At 36.2% G+C, this 24220-nt stretch overlaps 1 protein-coding gene and 1 long non-coding RNA gene across 2 annotated transcripts in view; both read right to left on the reverse strand.

Moving 5' to 3' along the window:
* LOC127840786 (uncharacterized) overlaps positions 1-15064 on the reverse strand; it is a 52907-nt gene extending 37843 nt beyond the window's left edge. The window contains exons 1-6 of the mRNA XM_052369196.1: positions 14463-15064; positions 13750-13908; positions 12133-12397; positions 9904-11667; positions 4435-5710; positions 2192-2274 (exon numbers count right to left, since the gene is read on the reverse strand). Of these exons, the coding sequence (XP_052225156.1) occupies positions 2192-2274; positions 4435-5710; positions 9904-11667; positions 12133-12397; positions 13750-13908; positions 14463-15032 (4117 nt within the window). The 5' untranslated portion in view covers positions 15033-15064. The remainder of the gene's footprint in view (positions 1-2191; positions 2275-4434; positions 5711-9903; positions 11668-12132; positions 12398-13749; positions 13909-14462) is intronic.
* A 4-nt stretch (positions 15065-15068) lies between these two features.
* LOC127842752 (uncharacterized) lies at positions 15069-23119 on the reverse strand. The gene is made up of 3 exons (XR_008031861.1): positions 22960-23119; positions 17823-17880; positions 15069-15086 (listed from the first exon to the last, which is right to left on the reverse strand). It is a non-coding gene; the product is annotated as an uncharacterized LOC127842752 (long non-coding RNA).
* Between the last annotated feature and the right edge of the window lie 1101 nt (positions 23120-24220).

Genomic DNA, 24220 nt, shown 5'->3' on the forward strand with positions numbered 1-24220 from the left:
ACATTTGTAAGCTCTCAGTATTTTGAATTTAAACAGCACATCTACTGCTGGTACAAACTTGAAAATTGTCAGGAAGTTGTATGAATGTAAGAAGTGTGGATATATGAACAATTTTTGTGAATTATTGTGTGCATTTGTGTCAATTTGACTATCAGAGACAATACTTTATTTCCATTTGGATTTAAATTGGAGTGTATTTTTCCCTCAGCAATCGAGTCAAGCAGTACAGTAGCCATTTTCTACACAATATTCGAAAATATACCATCGGCAAACCAAATCCAGTCATTTTGGCTAGACTGAAACAGTTAGGTATTCTACGTCATCGAGGTTCCCGAGGGGGGAGTGACTTAGACGTGTTTGGGACACCGATCAAGGTGTGAATATCATCAACCTACGATCTTTGCCTGAACAAATTTCAACTATTATAACTGTACATAACGCACAGTTTAGAAGTCACCGATCAGGAACTGAACCACAAAATAAATACAACACACAAAGGAAACAATATGGTGTTAATTAATCAAACCTGATATATCCAAAATGATCAAACACAACCGATAATTTTACTAAGAATGTTACCTGTCTAACATTAAACTGTCATTCAATAATAAAAAAAGGATGTGCTAGTCGGGCAATTGCTACGAAAAGACAACATTGAATTTGCGCTGTTGACAGAAACATGGTATTCTGGCGAAAAACGTTCACAATTTAAAAGTTCAGACTTAAACCAAAATGGCTATAAGATCAGTGTTGCAAATCAAAGAAATAAAATAGGCGGTGGCATTGCATTGACTTGTAAAACTACATTTAAGATGAGTAAGAACTTTTCTGGCACGACGCAAAGTTTTGCATACGGAGTATGGCAAACAATCTTTAAAAACATAACCATCAATTGTGTTCGCATATATAGACCACCGGCTGTGTCAACGCCTACGCAATTTATTAAAGACTTTTTCAATTTCTTTGAGGGCATTATTATGTGCTATGGGTTTGAAACAACATGTTCATTTTCCAACACAAGTGTTTGGTCAGAGTCTCGATCTTGTGATCGCAGAGGTCGCAAATTGTGTTGAACTTATCTCATGTAAAACCGGTCCATTCTTGTCCGACCATCGTGTAGTTAGAGTTATTATAAAAGTGAAAAAGAAAACATCATCAGTTAGTCTATTACTTATCGAAACTTTAAAGACATTGATCATTCAGAATGTGCAAGTGATATTTCTGAATTTAAACTGGAATGTGATGATATTGATACATATGTGGAACTATTTGAAGATGAAATGAAAAGGCTTGTTGATAAACACGCGCCTGAAAAAGAGAAAATGCAAATTTCCCGAAATCCAAAACCCTGGTTTAATGAGAGGATACACCATCTGAAACTAGTTTTTTGCAAACATCCGATCGTTAATGAAAGAAGTACCAAAACCCGAAAGACTATGACATATTTAAAACTGATCTCCGTAAATACCACTATGAACTTAAACTCGAAAAACAAAGAACTTTAAGCCACAAAGTGCTTGAATTCAAAGGAGATTCAAAGAAATTGTATAGGTTTGTGTCTGACCTTACCGGTAGCACGTTTGAGAATCCAATACCGTCTGTTTAACATGAAAACGATCTAGCCGATGAGTTCGCCGATCATTTTATGGGAAAAATTCAGAAAATACAAGACGATTTAAAAGATTTTGAAGAGTATTAACCAAACGTTAGAAATGTGCCCTTGTTTGAACAATTTAGAGAAATATCTGGAGATGAAGTTAGAAAACTCATAAAAATAATGCAAACAAAGTCCTGTGAAATTGATGTTTTACATTCAAAATTGTTGAAATCATTTGTAGAAGAGCTTCTCCCTATCATTACCCGACTAGTTAATCTGTCATTGACACAGGGAATTTTCCCAAAGCAGTGGAAACAATCAATTGTTAGACCTCTGTTGAAAAAAAGCAAGCCTAGATTTAATATTTTCCAACTACGGGCCAGTGAGTAACTTACCGTTCTTGTTCAAATTAATAGAAAAAGCAGCTTTGTACATATTGAATGAACATGTAAATGAACACGACCTTCTGCCAAAAAACCAATAGCATTAGACCTCAGTGGAGCTTTTGACGTAGTGGACCACGACATTCCTTTGGAAGTTCTTAAGTGTCAATACGGGATCGGTGGAGTTGCATAAGATTGGTTGGACTCATACCTTCGGCCACGGAGCTGCCATGAAAGTGTGAACCAGACGATGTCTTCGGCGCGTGAACTAGCATGTCGTGTCCCTCAGAGAAGCTGTTTAGGGCCTTGGCTCTATCTCACGTATGCTGGAACCATATTTGGCATTTTCCCCCCTTCCATTTCCGTATACGGCTTTGCCGACAATCACACAGCAAGCATACGTTTTTTTCCCAAGCGAAAATTTGAGGCTTAAACCATTAAATAACTAGAAGAGTTCGCTTCGGAGTGTAACGATTGGATGAAGGGTAACAAACTCAAAATGAATTCTTCAAAGACTGAGCATATAGTATTGGAAGTGCCCTACAGTTGAACAAGTTAACCATCCAGGAGATTGAAATGTGTGGTGACAAAATCGATAAACAGAGTACCATCGGATACTTAGGGCCTATTTTGATAATACTTTGAGTTTTAAAGATCACAAAAAGATCAAGTGTAGAAACGCAATCTTGAACTTTTTTAAATCAAAAGTATTCGCAAATACCTGACACGAGATCAAACCGAAACCCTCGTTCTCTCCTTCGTGATTTCGCACCTGGACTATTGTAACGTCGTTTTGTATGGGATTTCTGACTGTGAATTAGCAAAATTACAACGAATTTAAAACATGTGCGCTAAGTTAGTTTTGAATCGTAGAAGAAGAGATAGTTCTAAGGAGGCACTCTAAGATTTACATTGGCTGCCGATTAAAGCAAGAATAAACTTTAAGATTCTCACTTACATGTTCAATTGTCATTATGATTCTGTAAATGCGCCAACGTATTTGATTGAACTGTAAACACCAAAAGTTCAACGACGTTCCACAAGATCATTGGAGTCCTGTATCGAGTGTGATAAACGCAAAATATTTAGCGGCAGAAGTATTAGCACACATGGTCTCAAACTGTGGAATAATCTACCATTGAGTCTTTAACAAATCTCATCGATTGACTGTTTTAAAAGAAATCTGAAAACGCACGTCTTTAACGACTATTTCTCATTGTTTTTACAATATAAAGAAGTGAAACTCCAGCTGCTGGAGCAGCATTGAATTTTCATTAAAACAATTAATTGGTCCTTTATTTAAGGCAAGTGACCGATTGCCCAAACTGTACAAAACAGCACAATACAGCACAATACAAACCAACATAAACACAAAATATGAATAAAGCTGGGGTCACCGCCTTGGAACGGTCAATGCAAAGAATTGGGGGTTTAAACCTGGTTATAGAGCGCTCAACCTCATACTTGGCCCAGCAATATTCATAATACATTTAAGTTTAAATAAAATTTAACGTCATAGCATTGTAACTCAAATTAAACAATAATAAAAGGGAATTAAAACGCATTCAATTTAATAACTATTTAATTACTCAATTGCATTGAAGATACAAGAGTAACAGAGTTACAACTTTTTGACGAACGATCAAATAAAACTATTAACAATGAACTTTAAAAATAGTGACATTTGTGGCAGTAAACTAGAAGATTAATATTTATCTGTATCTATATTATTATTCTATATCTTAATTGGTTTTAAGATTATTAATTTATTTGTTTTCATTTATATATTTTCATGTATATAGGCTATGTAAAACGCCATTGAATATGTTTAAATGTAGAAATAGGCGTTTAAGCAAATAAACCAGTTTCAGTTTCAGAATATCATGACATAACATAGGGATATTTTAATTTCGTGAATATTTGAACACTTAAACGCTTTTGGAGCATGCATACCAACCTCAGGAATTGATTCATTATATCAATGCTGGGATAATTTGAAATCGCATTGAAATTCGATTAATAATGTCTAAAGTCAAAATACCAAGCAAAGCCTTTAAGCCCGTGTTATCATAATAATCAAGATCATCGTCATTAACAATGCCAATATCACCTAATCCAGGTCTCATATCGTATATTCGGAATCTTTTAACTATTAAATGAGTATGTTCCTCCAGTTTGTTTTTTATACCAATGTATTCCTCCAGAGGAGAACTAGAAGCACAGCCGAATTCCAGCTTACATTCAAATTTCAGAGTACATACACACATTATGTTCAACAGGTCACGGAATTCCGATGGATGCAAAACTCGACAATACATATTTAAATACTTCAGTGATTTCGGTAACGGTAAGTCGATATACGTATATACGCATATTGTAAGAGTTTCCAGCTGTTTGAGCGATGATAGAGATTGAGACAACGACTGTACAGTATTCACTTTCAAACTGTCCCACTGTATACGCAGACTAAGACTCTTGATATTCAAACCATTGAGAATCTCGAACAAACCCGGACTATCTACAGACACACCTATACTAAGCATCTCAAGCTGTGAAAGCGACGATAGAGACTGAGACAACGATTTCACATATTTCACTTTCGAAGCATAATAAGTGTCACCCAGACGCAGACTCTTGACATTCAGACCATGGAGAGCCTTCCACAGAAAGCGACTGTCTTCACTCACAGTAATACGTAGCGTTTCCAGCTCTATGAGCAATGATAGAGACTGTGACAACGACTCTACATGATTAATTGTAAAACGGCTAAACTTATCACCCAGACGCAGACTCTTGATATGCAAACCACGTAGAGCTCCCCATAGATCGGGGTTGTCTTCGCAAACACTTATACTTAGCGTTTCCAGCTGCGTGAGCGATGAAAGACACTGCGACAACGACTCTACATGATTCACACTGAAATCATGACCATTTCTCAGCTTTAGGCTCTTGATATTCAGACCACGAAGAGCCTCCCAAAGACCGGGACTGTCTTTATGAAAACTTATACTAAGCGTTTCCAGCTTTGTAAGCGATGATAGAGACCGTGAAAGCGACTTCACATGACTCACTATCATTCCATCACCCAGACTCAGACTCATGATATTCAGACCATAGATAGCCTTCCACAGACGGCTATTGCCATACGTAACCTTAATTTTCAGCGTTTCAAGTTGGGTGAGCGATAATAGAGACTTCGACATGAATTCTGAATTATTTACTCTCCAGTCGCCATCTTCTATCAAATTCAGTCTCTTTATATTCAGACTATGTAGAGTCTCCCACAGACCGGGGCATTCATTATAACGAAACCTCATAGTTAAGCGATTGTTGGACGCCGTCATTATCCGTACTCTTGATCCGTCTTCACTGGATGTTATGTCACAGTTGTCCAGTGATCCTTCTTCACTGGATGTTATGTCACAGTTGTCCAGATCACACTCCACATCATGATCGATTTTCCGCATCGTCATGTTTGCGTTTGTATACATATGTGATTCGTTTGCACACGATTTTATATCATATTCGCGCAGATCACAGTGCACCTCATGATCAAGTGTCAGTAGCGTGCTCAACAAACAACGTAAACCGACAGAGGAACATGTGAAGCTTCGCATGGTAATACTTATCATGGAGCGCAGTACTGGAGGAGATTCTTCACCTTCGGGTAGATCTGCGCTGTTTAGAAGAACCAAGACTGGAAATTCCGATGTGGCTGAGCTGGCTGTACCTGCAAATGAACACAACTTTTTTTTAGATTTAGATTGTGTACTGGCGGATCGAAAGACGCAATTAATTGTTTTTACCATACTTTTTCCATAACAATATGTTTTGTAACCGATTGAAAAATATTTAATGTGCATACAGGTGCTGTTTGTCTACCGTTTAATGACTTGATTATTGAGTGTATGAGCTCTCTAAAGTGATCGACATGGACAATCTCTATGTGGACACACTTGTGTCCGACCAAACACGATTTTGGAAATGGGTCAATTTCTGAGGGCTGGTATCAAAATACTGCTAGATCAATGGTACTGATGTTAATTTTTCCTGAAAAAGTATAATATTAGCTTTCGAAAACAACCGGTGTGTAGTTGATTTGTTAAAATTTTTCGAGTTGCATGGTTTTCAATTAGAGAGTGGTCAACATGCTAAATCCTTGAAATGCACTTAGTGATCCCGTAACCTAGTTTTTGACCCGGCATGACCCATATTCGAACTTGACCTAGATATTGTCTAGATACAACTTCTGACCTTGTTTGGTGAAGAAATGATGTAAACTTTTTGAATTAGAGAGTGGAAACTGCTGTGGACGCCGCCGCCGCCCGCCCACCCGCCCGCCCGCCGCCCGCCCGCCTGCCCGCCGCCAGCCCGCCCGCCAGGAATGAAACTATCATACGTCTTGTTTTTTTCAAAACGGGCGTATGAAAAGTGTTATTAGTTTAATATTTGGATTAATGAGAGTGAAAGTTGTGAAAACATGGTTCAGAAACAAAATATTGGTGTTCAAAACTTAAAATGTCAAAAAATAAATTATTGTACAGTGCATTGTATTTAAATTTTAATGATCAATGCAGAATACCACAACACTAAGAAATATGCGAAGAAAGAAGAGAAAATCAACACGGCCAATTCGAGTGATAATACCTTAACTACTTATAGGACTGAATCAATACACATCTGCGATAGGAGTGCGGTAGCGACGATGTTCTTCATTAGCAGAATGGCTTAAATCAGAATATATGCTTAAAAAATGTTTAGGCATCAGAGTATATTCTAAGAGTATTTCTGGACAGCAGATTATGTGCTTAAAGCATTGCAGGTCATCAGAGTATTTGCTAAAAGGATTGCTATACATCGGAATATGTGCTAAAAGGATTGCTTGACATAGGAAAAAAATGCAGTTGTCGTGTATTCTTATAAAACGGCAAAATGTAATAACAATTAATCAAAATAAGTTTAGATGTGTTGCATAAACTCATGTGATATGACTTTGAATAAGTGATTAGCTAATTTAACTGTTTCCTTATGCAGTTTTTATTACATTAAACCAAAATGTTTGGTTGGGTTTAACGACTTGTAAGTGGGATAGTGTTTATCTATTCAGCTAATATAGAGGGGAGGTTTAAAACTGTAATCGAAATACGTTACTAGCCTAGTTGATTTGACCAGCGTAGAAAGAATCTGTGGAGGAATTATAACGCTTCCTTCTGGGCAATTATGAACACAGTGGATATAACATGAAATATCACAGGAAATATGTTATGGGTAAGTTAACATTTAAATTAAAGTTTCAAATAAATTTTATATTTCATACTAAACATGATTTACGTGACTTACTAGATGGCAGAACACGGAGCATACAATTACCATTGTTATATTACTACAACTTCCCCTACACTCTGGAAGTTTTGAATTTCTTTATGAATTGATCATTACACAAGTTGGATATTCGATGTTTTAACATCTTGCAAAACAGAGCCGCAATTTCTTAATTGAATGTTGTCGATCTGCATTCGTCAAAATAACCATAATGCAAATTTTTAGAAACGTGTCCAAAGAACCAACTTATTACCTCTTTGGAATACCTGTCATGGCTTTCACAAAGTACTTGAATTTAGTTGATATGGTCACACACTCTCAATTATGATTAAATGAGCTTAACCAATAAAATATCCTTTACTTGTGTCTCCGTAGTATCATGGTAATATTTAAAATATATTTTATAGTTATATATCGGTCCATAAACAGCTGCCCGTCGCCCCGTTCGTGTCGCTCACACAAAAAAAGTTTAGAATGTTTATCACAAAAGTCTACTTTATATATGTATTTATATTTTAATTTTATCAAAGACGGTATTGACGTGTCAGTTGTGAAAATCGTGAAATGAATCAGTAATGACCAATGGTATTACTATTGTACCGATTGTGTCAATAGTTTTAACAAAATGTAAAACAAAACACACACCTATTTATAATATATAATTCAGAAATTGTGGATGAGTTCATTTACGTAAGGGAAAAATCGAATCAAGCGTGTTTGCAAACAAAACTCTTGGAATATTGATGTTAACATTCATGAGCAAGTTACCATGAACAGGTCAAGTGTCGAAACATATCTAAGAAATGTATTAACATGTTTACACAATTATACACCAACTCTTTTAAACAATTTTAGATGTCGGAAATAAAGGATGTTCTTTTACGTAAGCGTCTTTGTCACGACAAGCGAAATAAAAGACTGTTCAACAAAAGTTCAGCTGTAAACACTTTCGTTTTAGATTGAACACATCAATATTGATTATTTATTGTTAATGTTTCAACACCATAACAGGTGCATAATATTTGTTTGACATGCACTTAGAGTACTGATGTCCTTACAAATGAATAGTATAAGTCGATACATAAAGTTATGCAACCAATGAAACATTAATTCACAATTATAAAATCACTACTGAAACACTGGATTTTCATGGAACTGTTTCGAATGTCAATCATTTGACAAACATTCAGAAGCTATGAGATTTTAACCGTTCTGTTCAAACGACAGCGCAATTTATGACACGGATATATACACGTTTTAAATTGAGATTTTGCGATTCAATGTTTATCAGTTCAATAAAAAGAAATACACGTGCTCAGTATCAGTAATGAAACAATCACCTATAAACAGCGTATGCGACTGAAATTATTGTTAACAGCTATAGTTAAAATTAACAAAAAACATGTTACGATACAAATTAACTTCATTTAATGGTAGTTATGGTATATAGTATACAGTCAAACCTGAAAACAGCGGTCAGTCAATGGAAATGACAAAAGTGGCCGTTGCCACAGGTGACCGTTGTTTTCGAATCACAATTTTTAGATAGTTTGTCAGTTGGTAGTATTGCTACGTCGTTACCCCACCGAGTTGTGTACATACAGTGTGAAACAAAGGCTCATTGCCGATCATGAAGCATAATAACATAATTAGCTTACATTGAAGAATACATAATATCTTATACATTTATTTAATTTCATATTGTTAAACTAAATCAATGACTTTATTAACGCTAGTATAATTGTTTACTCATGCATCTCGTTCCTTCCGTAAATAACGCTTGGCACGTGCCATTTGCGTCACGACCGAACAAGTCTAAAAAGCGAATTCGCTGTCATAAACCGGTACGGTCATTAAGTAAATCCTACAGTTCGTACTACATTTATTGGGCAGTATTTTTAATAAAGATTGTCACGTGTCATTGACGTCACGTCCGAACGTATAAAGGTATCGTTCTAATTCTAAGAAAAAGAAGCCTAAGTCCTGTTAAAATTATTTAGTGTGTTATAAAAGTTGCAATTAAGTTTACATATTTCCTGAATAGACGATCACTAATCCGTTTATCGCCTTCTTATAACAACACTCGCCAGCTTAGTGTTGTTTAAACACCTTATCAGCTGTAAAGAGTTATTGACTTCGCCACGCGCTCATGATTTGTCGTTATGAATGCAGCCGATAATTGCTATTTATACACGTTCTTATTGTTACGTGCACCTGTTTCGTTTTTGTTCTTAATGTTCGCGACTCGAAACGACTGACGCGTGACCGTTGTTTCAGGTAAACCATGACTTTCGGTCATACAACTATCAAAGGCAATTACCGCTATCAGACGCTTGACCCGCACAATAGACGGACAAATTATGTTCTATGCTTTTAATTTTCGCGACTCGAGACGACTGACGCGTGACCGTTGTTTTCAGTTCAAACATGAATTTCGGAGTGGAATATAGTGGCCGTTGGCCGTTATGGACAGGTGACCGTTATTCTAAAGTTTAATATAGAGTGATTTTCGTCGGGATCAATAGACTGACCGTTGTCTGCAGGTGACCGTTATTCTCAGGTGACCGTTAGGTCAGTTTCGACTCTATTCGTATATTTTACCTCCAAGCCATAGGCCGCTCCCCGATAGATACAATCTTTCCAACTTGTGGCACGATGACAGGTTAAACTCAAAATGAGATGTCGGCTCGCCACGTGCAGTTGAACTCAGTTTTTCAAACGTGCCTATCAGTAAGGCCTTGGCGTTGAATGTGTTTGTAGACCATATGTTACTTACATCTTTTATGTTTTCTTTATTAATATAAAAATGACTGAGTTTCAGCTGTTTGCCATCAAGATTGTTAGCAGCTGCCTCTCTTATTCCAGACTCAATGGTTTTCTGAAACTCCGGGGGAGGAAGGGGGTCATCATAATCTTCGAAATCATAAAGATCAGGAACGTCATATTGATCCATCAAAGCCGAAAGTTTATTCGCAGCAGATATGTTCATTCCACACACAAATATAAGCACTTGTGATAATTCGAGATATGATATTCTGTGTAGTTTAAGATATGTGGATACAACGTCATCTATAACGTTTGGATTACGGGCGATATGATATGCTGCGAGAAGTTCCTGCACAGTTTTGTGAACGAAAGAGTTTGAGCTTCCTGTCCGACTTTTATCTTTCCTGTTTGTTAATATTCCCGCCTTCAGTGCAAAAGTCTTTCGAATTGTGAATTCGTCCTGAGAAAAATAGTTGGACAATGTTATATCGTTGAAAACAATCGATGATTCTCTCTCAGTAGAGAGGAGCAATTTACACGCGACTTCAGCGAGCTTATCTAAGTGTTCAATGTTCGGCTGTATATAACTTGTGCTAGAAAAACAGTGCACAGGTGGAGGATTCGAATCGTTAAAATAACCAGTTGCACTGTTAGCCTTTTTACAAAGACTTTCAAGCAGAGTAGTGTAAAGTGCACACAATGACGATTCTTTTAAATGCTCGTTCTTATCAATTGTGTTTATCCAAGTACAGATGACCAGCGTGAACAGCATCGGTGAAGATGATAACGATTCGAGTTCGCGATCTATTACGAATGACTCAAATTTCTCCGCAATTTCGTGTATTTTTTCCGTCTGGTCAGTTATGCATCGAAGTATATTTTCACTAAATAAATATGGATCACTTATCCCCTCAATCTCTAACAGACTGTCGATTTGCGAATTCTTGATACGTTCATCAGCCAGTTTCCATGGTCGAGATGTTGTAAGTATCGTGCTCGTTTCGGTCTGAAATCCAGCCATGGAAGGTTCAGCTAGGTTACTACCATCGGGAGACACCCATTCATCGAGACCTTCCCGTACTACGAGGCAAACTTCAGTTTTCATTATTTGTACAAAGAGTTTATACACATCGGCGCGTTCGTCTTCGGAAAACGTTGTGTCAATAAGCTGCTTCTTTATCATCTGCGTTACTTCGGTCTGACCTCTCGAATTTCTCAATGTGACCAAAAATAGGAACTTGAATTTTTGAAGTGTGAAAACGTCATAGAATGCTTTAGTTTCACCGTCAGAGGCCGATGACGTCCGAGCTCTATTGGACCAGTCATTAACTAAGTTAGCTGAAAACGTAGATTTTCCTCTACCGGGTTCGCCTTGTAAGTATATACGCCGATTTGATTTATCATCTGTGTAAAATATGTCTTTGTATGTCAGTACTCGATCCTTTTGAACGTGTTTTCCATTTTTTTCGATTTCAATACGGTGTATTTTTGGTGTTGCATATATATCTGCTAAAGGCTTATCAAGACTCTGATCCAAATTTGAAATAGATACATTGCTATAAGTGTCATTGTAATGAGCCATCAACCGTCGCAGAAAATCTGAAACACAGTATGTATTTATACAAGTAAGTTGCGTTATATATTTTTCTTGAACACTCGTAAAGGTTTGATTAATTGATTCATATTGAATCTGATCACGAGCACTGCTGATCACATGTGAGCTTTTTGAAAAATTAAATCAACAAATTATTTAGCAATATTTGAACAAGTCACAGCATTTAGTAATACTTCATTTTTTGTGTGGTACTCAATGCATGTACACCAAATAATCTAAATCACTTTAATATTACCATATCGTTTAATCCTTGCGGTCATAATCGCCAAATTTATTTCAATTACATATAGAAAACATACTGGAATTAACACTAATAGTTTGCTGTTTAAAGTGTAGTTCAATAACTGCGCTTATTGTAAAAAGCAAGTTTTAAACGAATGCTGAATGTTCGGATTCATGACTTGCCATGCAATCTGAAGTCAGAAATACCTTTACAAAAATAGATATACCTTTACAAGATTGTTCGTAGTCTGTTTCTGCAGACTTTCGACGATGTTCATCAAATTCTTCTTTGCATTTGCCCGTATGTTCATCGAGTTCCTTTTTACAATTGTCCTTGTGTGCGCTGAGATCCTTTCTACAGTGGTCAATGTAAATCCGCATCTCATCAATAGCCTTCTCAGTTATATTTTCTACAGTGTGTAGTTTAACTTGTGCAGCCTCTAGCAAATCAACAATTTCCTTCGTTGTTAGCTTCAGACCATCGGTTTGTAGCTATGCAGAGAAAATTATATTTTAACTCTTTTTAAAAACAAACACGATTTAAAATGAATAATGTTTTATAAATATTGATGCATATGCGCGAGTATGTATACGGCTTTATTAAGACTACGCATACTTCATTTCAATCGCGTTGCTAGGTTCATCCTTCGTAAAATAACAAGTACACTATAACAAAGACTAATATATTCATTGTAAATTTAGTCAATAAAAATATCCCACATCTTTATGCTAATTTATACAGTTAAGTCCGGTAATCTTGCACGTCCGGTAATCTTTCGCACTTCGCATTTGCGAATCTCGCAGACGACGAATGGTTTTCTTTAGTGATGAAAGATGGAATTTTACATTTTTAAGAATTAACGGATTTAAAAGGTACGTATTCCATGCAAAATAAAATTCGATCATTACATTTAAACACCGTTTGCGTCATCCCTATACATCGTAAACACTGTCCGTTTTACGAAAAATTCGAAATAAATCACAAATTCCCTGCAGTCTTTAGCGTTCTCATACTTTAAATTAATAATTCATAAATCCAACGTGTAATTTAGCATTCCATTCCACAATATCCAATCAGTTATGTTATGTTTGAACATGAAAATATATCGCATCAGACGACATAGTCATCATTTCCCGCCATTCTGTCAAACCAATTTGGTATGACCTCCGCATGCGCAATGGCCTAGTTTTGATATTTTCTGTAAGCTATGGAAGCATGATCGTGGTAAAATCAAACCTGTTATGCATAAACATTTTTTTCACGCATACCGGTACTTTTTTTTATTAATTGTACACTATTACTAATGACTATATTATTTGGTGATTTGTAGTTAACATAAACTGCACTAGAAATCCACATTTAATTTTAATGGTTTTACAAACTGATTTTTAAAATATTTTTCTGCAATGTTTTTTGTCAATAATTTGACACCATATGTCTACAATTTTGCCTAAACGAGGTCATTACACAAAGTGCGCAAGATTACCGGACACTGTGATAGTTTGAAAATGAGGTGAGTCATGTTTGTTTCGAAATCAAATCGGACAGTACTTCACTGAATTAATTAGATATTTTTGTGTTAATAAGCACATGAACTTATTATTTATATAATAAATTTAGATATTATGTTGCCAATTTATAAAAGAACATGTTTTTAAACCAATTGACCCTTAGCTGCGCAAGATTACCGGACAACATCGTAATTGATAAATTGTAGTTATATATCATTTTATGCTACAATAACAATACATTAACCTGTGAAAATCTATAATTATACCTTATTTCACAAACACGTAGTAAATTGATAACGCTGATTTTATTTCCCGCAATTTTTATCCAATACCTGTGCTAATTTTCTCACAGCCTCCTGCGCAGCAACGTCGTTTGCTAAATATTGTGGGTCAGTCAGCAGGCTTGTCAGCGTTATGAATATGTCATGGAGATCTGTGTCTGTGACCTTGCACGTAGACGTATGGCGGACAGTTCTGCCAATGTCTCGCGCCTAAACAATATGTATGAGATTAAGTATTGCCTAATAAAATATTGCTTGCTTGTAACGATAACCGCTTTGAATACTGATTTTCCAGTAGAGCGTGGATAAAATATCAAAATATATATTCATGGCATTCAAGTAAACAACTTTATAATATAATACACTTTTGAAAACAATATTATAGGTTAAAAAAAAACGAAATAATTAAAAATCATTTTCTATTTAACATCATCTTAACAAATGTGTTTTGCGCAGTCAAAACAAAACAACGTGTTTTTACGTATCTACCCATGCTCACAAGTGACATAAATTGATTGGTGGGAAGTGTCACAAAAATGTATTGCCCCATGATTGTGTGTTTGGTAAGAGTCAAACTGAAATCACAATCCAGAATACAAGTATTCGTTTATTTGAAAGTGAAAACATGTTTTCCTTTCCAAAAATATCAGTAAACTTATGCAACTTGACTTTACGGGCTACCGCTCTGATGGAAGTTTAAATTATATTGTGCTCTTTTTGAAGGCCTAATAATAAGGTTTTTAATAAGACATCTCTATATTCACCTTGGTTAAGATGCATGGCAGATGTGTTTTTCCTGAAGCTATCGGGAACGAAAACTTGTTATCAAAATGTTTGCAATTCATCATAAAACTTATGATTCCGTTGAAGTCTGTATCTCGAACCGAGCTCTTTCCAGTATAACCGTCCGGAGGCAAATACACTTTGGCTATTTGCCATGGATTTGAAGCCCAGTCATTCGCAAATGTATTTTTCCAGGAAGGGTTTGAAAATTTATGTTGCTTTGAAATTTCGACAAGGACTTTATTACAAACGTTAGCAGGACATGGTCGTGGTTGTTTTAATGCGTGATCATGCATCGATTTACATACACTATTTGCTCCTCGTTTATTGCATATTCCTGGTGAAGGGCATTTCAACACATTTGCAGTCTGACAGTTAAAACACGCGACTGCGCCACCTGTCAAGACAGTGTTGTATATATTAACGTGTAGAACTTTAGCCTCGTTCTCCGCGAACTGCTCTAGACCAGACTTTGCAATATCGATTGCCAGCCATGCCTTCAACCAGTTCGTCCTTTCCTGATCAGTAAACACATCAGCTAGACTCGCCATAATGCATTAGTTAGCTTCATTGAAGAAGGAAATCATTCGTGGTTTGAATATCCCCTGTAAAAAAATAAAAAGTATTGACATCGGTGCAGACATTTGGAGAATGATGTTTAACACGTTTAAGATTTTGTATGTGGTTACAATTGTAGTTGTTTATATATACTAGTTGATTATAGTGGTGATTAAGATGTCGAATGTGAGAACAACGGTAGCGATGATAACTATGTACCTGATAATATGATAACGATAACACTTATATTTATGTTATGATAATAGTATTAAGCTATGAGGATGATGGGTTACATATAACAGGGAGAATAGTCAAGCAATTATAAAACGAAATAAAAGCTGTGATGTCTTCCGTTCATTGGCCATTCATTTGATGTTTCATTGAAACGATGTTATATATTAGCGTAAACATTATTACATGTTAGGATGCAATTATGATACTCTGTGTGCATGTTTGTGTGTTTATTGTGTATGTAATGTGATTATTACTATGTTGTATGTTTAAATACATATGTCGTTTGAATAAAGAAACTTTGTGTTGATACACTGTTATGTTAATACTATAGAATTATCTGTGTTATCTTTATACTGACATTTTTTATGGTTATCATTATTAATTCTTAAAGTCGACCAAATCTACAAATTTAGAGGAAACATCAGGGGTCAATAAAAATGGCGTCCTCTAGTTGCTTGAGTACGATGACGCTGATAAAGATCAGATTTCTTCAATGAAGGAGGAAATAAACCAAAACCGAAGAAAAAAGATTAACCACTTGCAAAAAGCTGGAATTCCGAGTCAAAGGAAGCTAGTGGGTAAAAATAAAGAAAAACATTAAATCTCAAAGAGGCAAAGTGTAAGTTCTTTCTAGCGGTACATAATCCTCCCCTTACTCATATTTCTAAATGTCAGCAAAAAAAGTAAAAAGAGTGTTGATGAAATTGAGCTTACCATTGAAACTTGAGAAAAGATATTTTACTAACAAATAAAGTTTAAAAGCAAATATCAACGCTGGTTTTTTATAGATGAGTCTGAATCAGATTTTGAAATTGAATAATTATTCAAAACAAGGGTCCATGTATTCGGATAATGATTCCACCTCTAACATCTCAAATAAGTTAAAAGCGTTCATTCAATGCAATTAGGAGTAAAACTTCAGGCATTCCAGTTATAAATCATGATCAATTGGAAAATTAAAACTAAAAAATATCCACACACATATTTAAGATCGGAATTTATAAGCAAGAACGTGGCATTTAAAAGTTTGAATGTCTATTTTTAGCAGGAAAATTATATATTATATCTGACTCAAGAACGAAATCAACATAACAAATAGAAGATCGGGATTGCTCAAACGCATCATGTTTTTACATATGTCCTATAAATGTAAAGGTCTGAAAAGTTGAACTAGCTTTGTTAAGAGCCATTAAACTCGGCAAAACATGTAACAACGCATTTCAATATTCAGACATTTGCTATATTGAACAAATTTAAAATTAAACACTATATCAACAACAAATAATTACTTACTTAAACATTCAAAAGCAAGACTTCAGATTCACTGAGTAAAGAACATTCAAATGTGTGTTTTTGTAAACTCTATCACAAAAATGAATGCCAACATAAAAAGGATAATACAACAGTTGTACGAAGAAAAATGAGATACGCCCTTAATATGTGTGTTACATGATGCCAAAAGGAAAACAACAAGCAATAATATCCGGAATGACCCAGTCGAATTACGTAAATGAATAATATTTCATTAAAGATTGAGAAAGACAATTTGATAATCGAGTTAAAGCTCGCATAAATAAAAAATGTATTAATCAGTGATTATGGAAAAAAGTGTCATGCACAAATATTTTATGATTCTGTAATTAAAATGGTTCAATGACAAATAACTTAGGAACGTGTGAATTACAGGACATTAAAAGGTGTTTTGCATATATACAATTCATGGTAATGACATATTGCAAGGTGTAATTCAATCGCTTGAAGTGACCACGTATTTCGCTCCATACAATTGATGAACACAATATGATATGAAATACTTCAATACTCACAAACGAAATGATTTTGTAAATGAAAAGGGATTTCTTGCACGTCTACATGGTATGGTTATGCAATATTACAAGTTAAATTTCAATAGCTTGATATGAAGAAGTAGTTTGATCCACACACGTACAAAATTGTATTGGTAAACATGTCGAAGTTCAAGTGCAAACTATTCCGAAACGTGGTTATCCCATTGAATGAAAATATGCTGTAAACATCTAAACGCAATGGTATTAGCATATTTAAGTTGAAGTTCAATCGTTTTAGAAATGTAATTCGCTTCACAAACGTGTAATATATGTCGAACACGTGTCTGCATGTTTATCTCTATGCGCATGCCCACTGACCGCTTCCCGGCACTAGCCACATGTTATCTGCCAGTTGTAAAATAAACGTCTTAAAAACAGCACGCTTGTGTTCTTGACTTGATTGTCTATAATAGCCTTATCAAATTTGTGATACTACTATGACTATGTACATATGTACGACAAACAAACTATAACTAGTTAAAACAACATAACATAACATGGTGTCAGAGTAAAAAAATAATAAATTTGGATTCTATTTTGTGTAAAACTATCTAGAAAATGGAATTAACGGGAATAACACCTCCGTGTATGAACTTGACTGATTCAAATCTTCCAGAGCAATGGAATAAATTCAAACGACACGTGGAATTAATGTTCTCCGGACCTCTGAAAGGTAAATGCGAGGAGGAAAAAGTGTCTTACCTATTACTATGGTCAGGCGAAAAAGGAAGGGATATTCACTCTACGTGGGGTGACATATCTGAAGAAGATTCAAAGAAACTGGACACCTATTACACCAGATTTCAAGCTCACGTACAGCCAAAGCTGAATCCCATAATTGCGAGATACAAGTTCTACAACGAAATACAGGGCGGCGATTTAATCGACGCATTCGTCACTCGACTACGGTTGACAGCAAGAGACTGCAACTTTCGCGACATAGACGACATGATTCGCGACCGTATTGTGTTTGGCACGAATTCATCGAAGATTCGTGAAAAGCTAATAAACATCGGAGCAGAACTAACTCTCGACAAAACAATTCAGATTGCACAGTCTTTCGAGTACTCACAGAAGCAGCTTCGAACTATGACTGAACAGGACGTTCATCGTATCCATACAAGGAGAGCAGAAAGTGCAGTGCAACGCCAGCGGCAACAGCTACAGCCAGATAGGCGTTCAGGACCAAACACCGCAAGGGTGAAGACGCGGGAACATTTCAAACAATCGTGTGACTTTTGTGGAAGAAAACATCCAAAGACTGCGAAATGCCCAGCGAAGGGAGTGACATGTCACACTTGTGGCAAAAACAATCATTTCGCAAAAGTGTGCCGGTCGAAAAATGTGCATGAACTGAGTGCAGAAACAAACAACTTATGTTACGAAACAGACAGTGCATGTTACAATATTGATTGCAACATTGATATGGTAAGCAAGCTTTCTTCACATCCTGATCGTGCATTTGTTCAATTAAATGTCGGCCCCTCCCGTGTCCCGATTCAATTTAAAATAGACACAGGTAGTGCAGTCGTAGTTTTACCGCTTAAACATTTTCGCACTTTAAATCTCAAAACCCCATTGGAAGCGACAGATAGCCGATTAACCTCATATTCTGGAAACACTCTCCCGGTGAAAGGGATGGTTAAACTGACATTGAGATACAAAGATAAGATTACCGAACAAATGTGCTACATTTTGGACGGTAATGCTTCCCCTCTACTGAGCCTCAAAGCTTCTGTTGACCTAGGTCTGATCACACTGACCGACGCAGTGGATAATTATCCCAGAAATGCCCCTTTAGACAAGGAATCGGTACTGAAAGAGTACAGTTACCTTTTTTAAGGCGTAGGAAACATTCCAGGTGTTTGCAATTACACATCAAGCCTGATGCCATACCTGTTATTAACCCCGCTAGACGAGTACCGGAAGCACTTAAGGATAAGTTACATAATGAGCTCCAACGCTTAGAGCGTGGTGGCATAATTGCTAAGGTTACCGAACCTACTGACTGGGTTAACTCAATTGTAGTTGTAGAGAATCCCAAAACAGGCGATTTGAGAATTTGCTTAGACCCAAAAGCATTAAATGACGCCATACGACGACTACACTACCCAATGCCAACACTAGAAGACGTGACGTCAAAACTGACTGATGCTAAGTACTTTAGTACACTAGACATTACGCATGCATACTGGAGTATTCAGTTAGAAAAAATCTTAGTTGTTGACGACATTTAGCACCGTTTTGGGTCGCTATAGATGGTTAAGACTTCCTTTTGGAATTTCTGCGTCATCGGACCTGTTCCAAAATAAAATGGACGAAGTATTTAATGGACTAACGGGCATGACAGCGCTTGTCGACGATCTGTTGGTAACAGGAAAGACAAGACAGGAACATGACACAAATTTGCTACGTTGTCTCGAGCGAGCACGAGCAAACGGAGTACGGTTTCACCCGGACAAATGCAAAATCGCAGTTCAAGAAGTCACATTCTTTGGTCATGTAATCAGATCAAATGGACTGAAACCCGATCCTTCAAAAATCGAAGCGATCACAAAGCTAGGTATTCCACAGAACAGGACGGAATCGGAAACCCTACTTGGCATGGTCAACTACCTGCAAAAATTTGCACAAAACCTAGCAGAAGTAACGAGTCCCATGCGATCTTTACTTAAGAAAGACGTTGAATTCATCTGGGATCACGCACAGACGAACGCATTCAACAAAATGAAGCACGTTATTACACAGAGTCTTGTCTTAGCATTCTTTGACCCTAAGAAACCAATTACACTTGAATGTGATGGATCAAAGCACGGTGTTGGCGCAGCCATATTTCAAGATGGCCGCCCTATAGCCTATGCATCAAAAACATTGACACAGACTGAATCTGGTTACGCAAACATAGAGCGTGAGATGCTGGCTATATTGTTTGGTTGCAAACGCTTTCATCAATATATTTACGGTAGACGTGTGACAGTACACTCAGATCACAAGCCATTATCAGCAATCATGAAACAGTCACTTTCTGTTGCCCCACCCGTCTGCAAATAATGATGTTACAATTGCAGAAATACGACCTTGACGTGCAATACGTTAGCGAGAAAAAAGTTCCAATAAGAGATCCACTTTCCAGACAACCAGTCGCAAATTCATTTGAATTAGAAGGCCTTGACTTGCACGTACACACTGTTATGCAATCAATTAATGTGACTGACCGACGAATTCAACTTTTACGCGAAGCAACAAAGAATGACCCTCAGATGCAAATGCTAAAAGCCACTATCTTGGACGGATGGCCAGAAACAAGGTTACAGTGTAACAGGTCAATTCTAGAATTCTGGAACCAAAAGGATGAGCTATCCTGTGCTAATGACATGATTTGAAGAGGTCAAACAATAGTTATACCAGGACCGGTCAGACAGGAAATGATGCAATCAGTTCACAATAGCCACATGGGTATCGAGAAAACAATACTCAGGGCAAAAGGAGCATTGTTTTGGCCCGGCATGGCAAAACAGTTAACATACTATGTGCTAAATTGTAGCATTTGTCAGAAATACAGCCAGTCAAATCATAAAGAACCACTGATCTCACATGAGGTACCACAGCGACCATGGCAATATGTCTCTACTGACATATTCACACTTGACAACAAAGACTACCTGATTACTGTCGACGCATACAGCAATTATTTCGAAATTGACTATCTACCTGACATGAAAAGTACAACAGTCGTACGAAAACTCAAATGTCACTTTGCTAGACATGGTATACCAGACCGACTTATGTCCGACAATGCTGGTCAATACACATCAGATGCAATGAAAAACTTTGCAAATGAGTGGAATTTTACGCAAGTATTTTCCAGTCCACTACATCCACAGTCAAATGGCCTAGCAGAAAATGCCGTGAAAATAGCAACACGTTTGTTGCAAAAAGCAAACGAAAGCGGACGAGATCCTTATTTGTTCATTCTTTAATACAGAAACACACCACTTAAGTCTGGCTACACCCCTGCACAACTGCTAATGGGCAGACGCACTGAATCTGTAATACCGGTTACCCAAAACATCTGCGTCCCCAAACAGTTAACACAAAACATATTTAATCTTTCAAACAGAGAGAAAAAGAAAAACAAAAGCATAATGTTGATAGGTCAACAAAAACACTTCCAAAACTTAGAGTCAATGAATATGTTCGAATGCAGCATGGCAAAATATGGATACCAGCCAAAGTCATTAAGGTTCACGGTGAAAGATCTTACGAAGTACAAACGCGAAACGGCGGCATTTATCGTCGTAATCGTAGGATGTTACGCAAAACCAATGAGAGCTTCCCGGACATTACCGATTTTGAGCCTAACATCTTAGCACAGACTTTCCCACAAGTAACCCCGAATAACACTCCCAACAGAAACAACTTTGATCAAGAGATTAACAGATCAGCAGCCCCAATCAATGGCCCTTATCAGACACGATCGGGTACCGTTGTGAAGCCGAACAAACTGTACAGTGGTGATCAATGGATATGTAAATAACTGTATATAAATATGGTTTATAGCTTACAGATACAGCTTAAATAAAGGTGCATGACTAATATCATATTCAAAACCAAAATCAGTATTACATATACAAATACTCATTGAATTTAAATATATAAAGTTAACGAACAAATTATGCTATTGAAATACATATTTGAAATGGTATTGAATTTTATTATGCTATGTATAAATTTTCTTCTTTAAAGAGAGGAGGATGTAATATATGTCGAACACGTGTCTGCATGTTTATCTCTATGCGAATGCCCACTGACCGCTACCCGGCACTAGCCACATGTTATCTGCCAGTTGTAAAATAAACGTCTTAGAAACAGCACGCCTTTGTTCTTGACTTGATTGTCTATAATAGCATTATCACATTTGTGATACTACTAAGACTATGTATATTTGTACGACAAACAAACTATAACTAGTTAAAACAACATAACATAACAAAACTTATAACATTTTATGTAGATAGATTAACCAATCTCAACCAACCAACCAAGGGACAAATCTAGAGAGCGACAGTGTGAATTCTTACTTCCCTTTCCGACTGCGTTTGCGGGTTTATATTGGTATGTCGAAAAAAATAATCGTCGCAAGAAAATAGTCGAGGCATTCCATGGATAAGCTAACAGAATTATGTATGATTATAAATATATAAATAGCTTTCATCGAAAATGTACAAGTAGGTACATGTTAATCCATACTATTTAATATCAATCTTTGATTCATACGTGTCGTGGTAAACAAAGGCACATGGCTGCGAAATCAAATCGATTAACTGCAAACCCTTGGACAAATTGTATTGGTAATAAATAATGTCCGTCTTCTTGTCTTACCAATCAATTTACGTTAGTTTTTTCCCACGCACAACATACACTTATTCAATTTAAATTGTAAGCCACCTTCAACGCAATTAATATCTTTTAAATATTACTAGGGATCCTAGCATCTATTTTCAACTGGATTTCCATTAGTCTAAAAATAGATCCGGGGAAACCACTTAGCGTTTCCCGTTGAATCATATATATATATAGCGCATATTCAACTAAATCATTTACGTTAAACTGAAATATATCAAAACTGAATTTATTGTCCTGTATTTCGCCCTTATCAATAGATATATCATAGTATTCTGATATGTAAGCTTTAATAAACAGTTTAAACGTACTTTGCATTGAAGAAACTAAATAAGAAGCTAAGAAACGTGTTAAAATGTCCGTTCACAAATATTGATTTATCAATAACGATCCCTAACTAGATAGATAAGGGGAACCTTTAAATAGTGTACTTAACCTTCAACTACATCTGTTTAAAATAATTGTTTGACATCAAATTTTGTTCCAACTTTCGAATTAAATTTAATTCCGACCGGAAACGTGACTCTTTTCCATGGACAAGATAGCTACCGTTTCAATAGATTGCCATAAACGTTGTATATGGACTATTTGGGAAAAAGTAGGCCGTTAACTACGACACGTCAACTTACAGTTATTTAATATTGAAACAAGCGATGTGTTTGTGAAACACTATGTCCCCATATATTTGACCTTTTACCTTAAAGGATGACCTTGACCTTTCACCACTCAACATGTGCAGCTCCATGAGATACACATGCATGCCAAATATCAAGTTGCTATCTTCAATATTGCAAAGGTGTACATTAAAATGAGCGATATTTGACCTTTTACCTTGAAGGATGACTTTGACCTTGACTTTTCACTACTCAAAATGGTGATACACATTGATACACATGAGATACACATGCATGCCAAATATGAAGTTGCTATCATCAATATTTCAAAGTTATGGCAAATGTTAAAGTTGGGGCAAACAAACACACAAACCAACCAACCAACAGACAGGGCAAAAACAATATATCCCCCACTATAGTGGTGGGGGACATAAAAATGAATATTAACAAATACTTTATGTTTAATTTATTTGCAATCTACTATATATTTGTACTTATCATCTAATACTTAACGTGATGGCATTCATTTCGTTTGATTAATTTCATCATTGATCTCCACTCTTGGTAGCCAATCGTGACAGAAATAAGCAATTCGAATAGCACCATTTACTCCCGCGCATATCGCCCATGGTCACAGTACTTGGCTCTTTTAAAACTGACAATCTTCTCTTCACATAGTTGTCAATGCCCATAGCTGTTGGCTATTTAAATTGCACCATTGTTGTTGAAAGGATTACATATGACCACGGTTCTTGGCTATTTAAATAGCAGTACCTAGTACCTATCTCCAGAGCGTTTGTTCGACCCTGTCTTTAGTCGTTCGATCGTGTTTTGGGTCGACATAGGACCTAGTAGTACATAAGGGACCGATATTTCAGTCAGAGTCAGTTTGTAACTGGTCATTTTAAAGTCAACTCCATAAAGTTCTTGAAGTTAATTTAATATAATACTGAAAATAAGAATAATTTTATTATTTTAAAATAATTAGTTATCTTTTATACCTAACAGGTATATATATATATAGAACTAATATTAAAAATATTAAGATTGTCGCGTATTGTTGCATTTAATTTAAGTTCATTT

Source organism: Dreissena polymorpha, chromosome 8 (assembly GCF_020536995.1).
Source record: "Dreissena polymorpha isolate Duluth1 chromosome 8, UMN_Dpol_1.0, whole genome shotgun sequence".
Taxonomy (NCBI): domain Eukaryota; kingdom Metazoa; phylum Mollusca; class Bivalvia; order Myida; family Dreissenidae; genus Dreissena; species Dreissena polymorpha.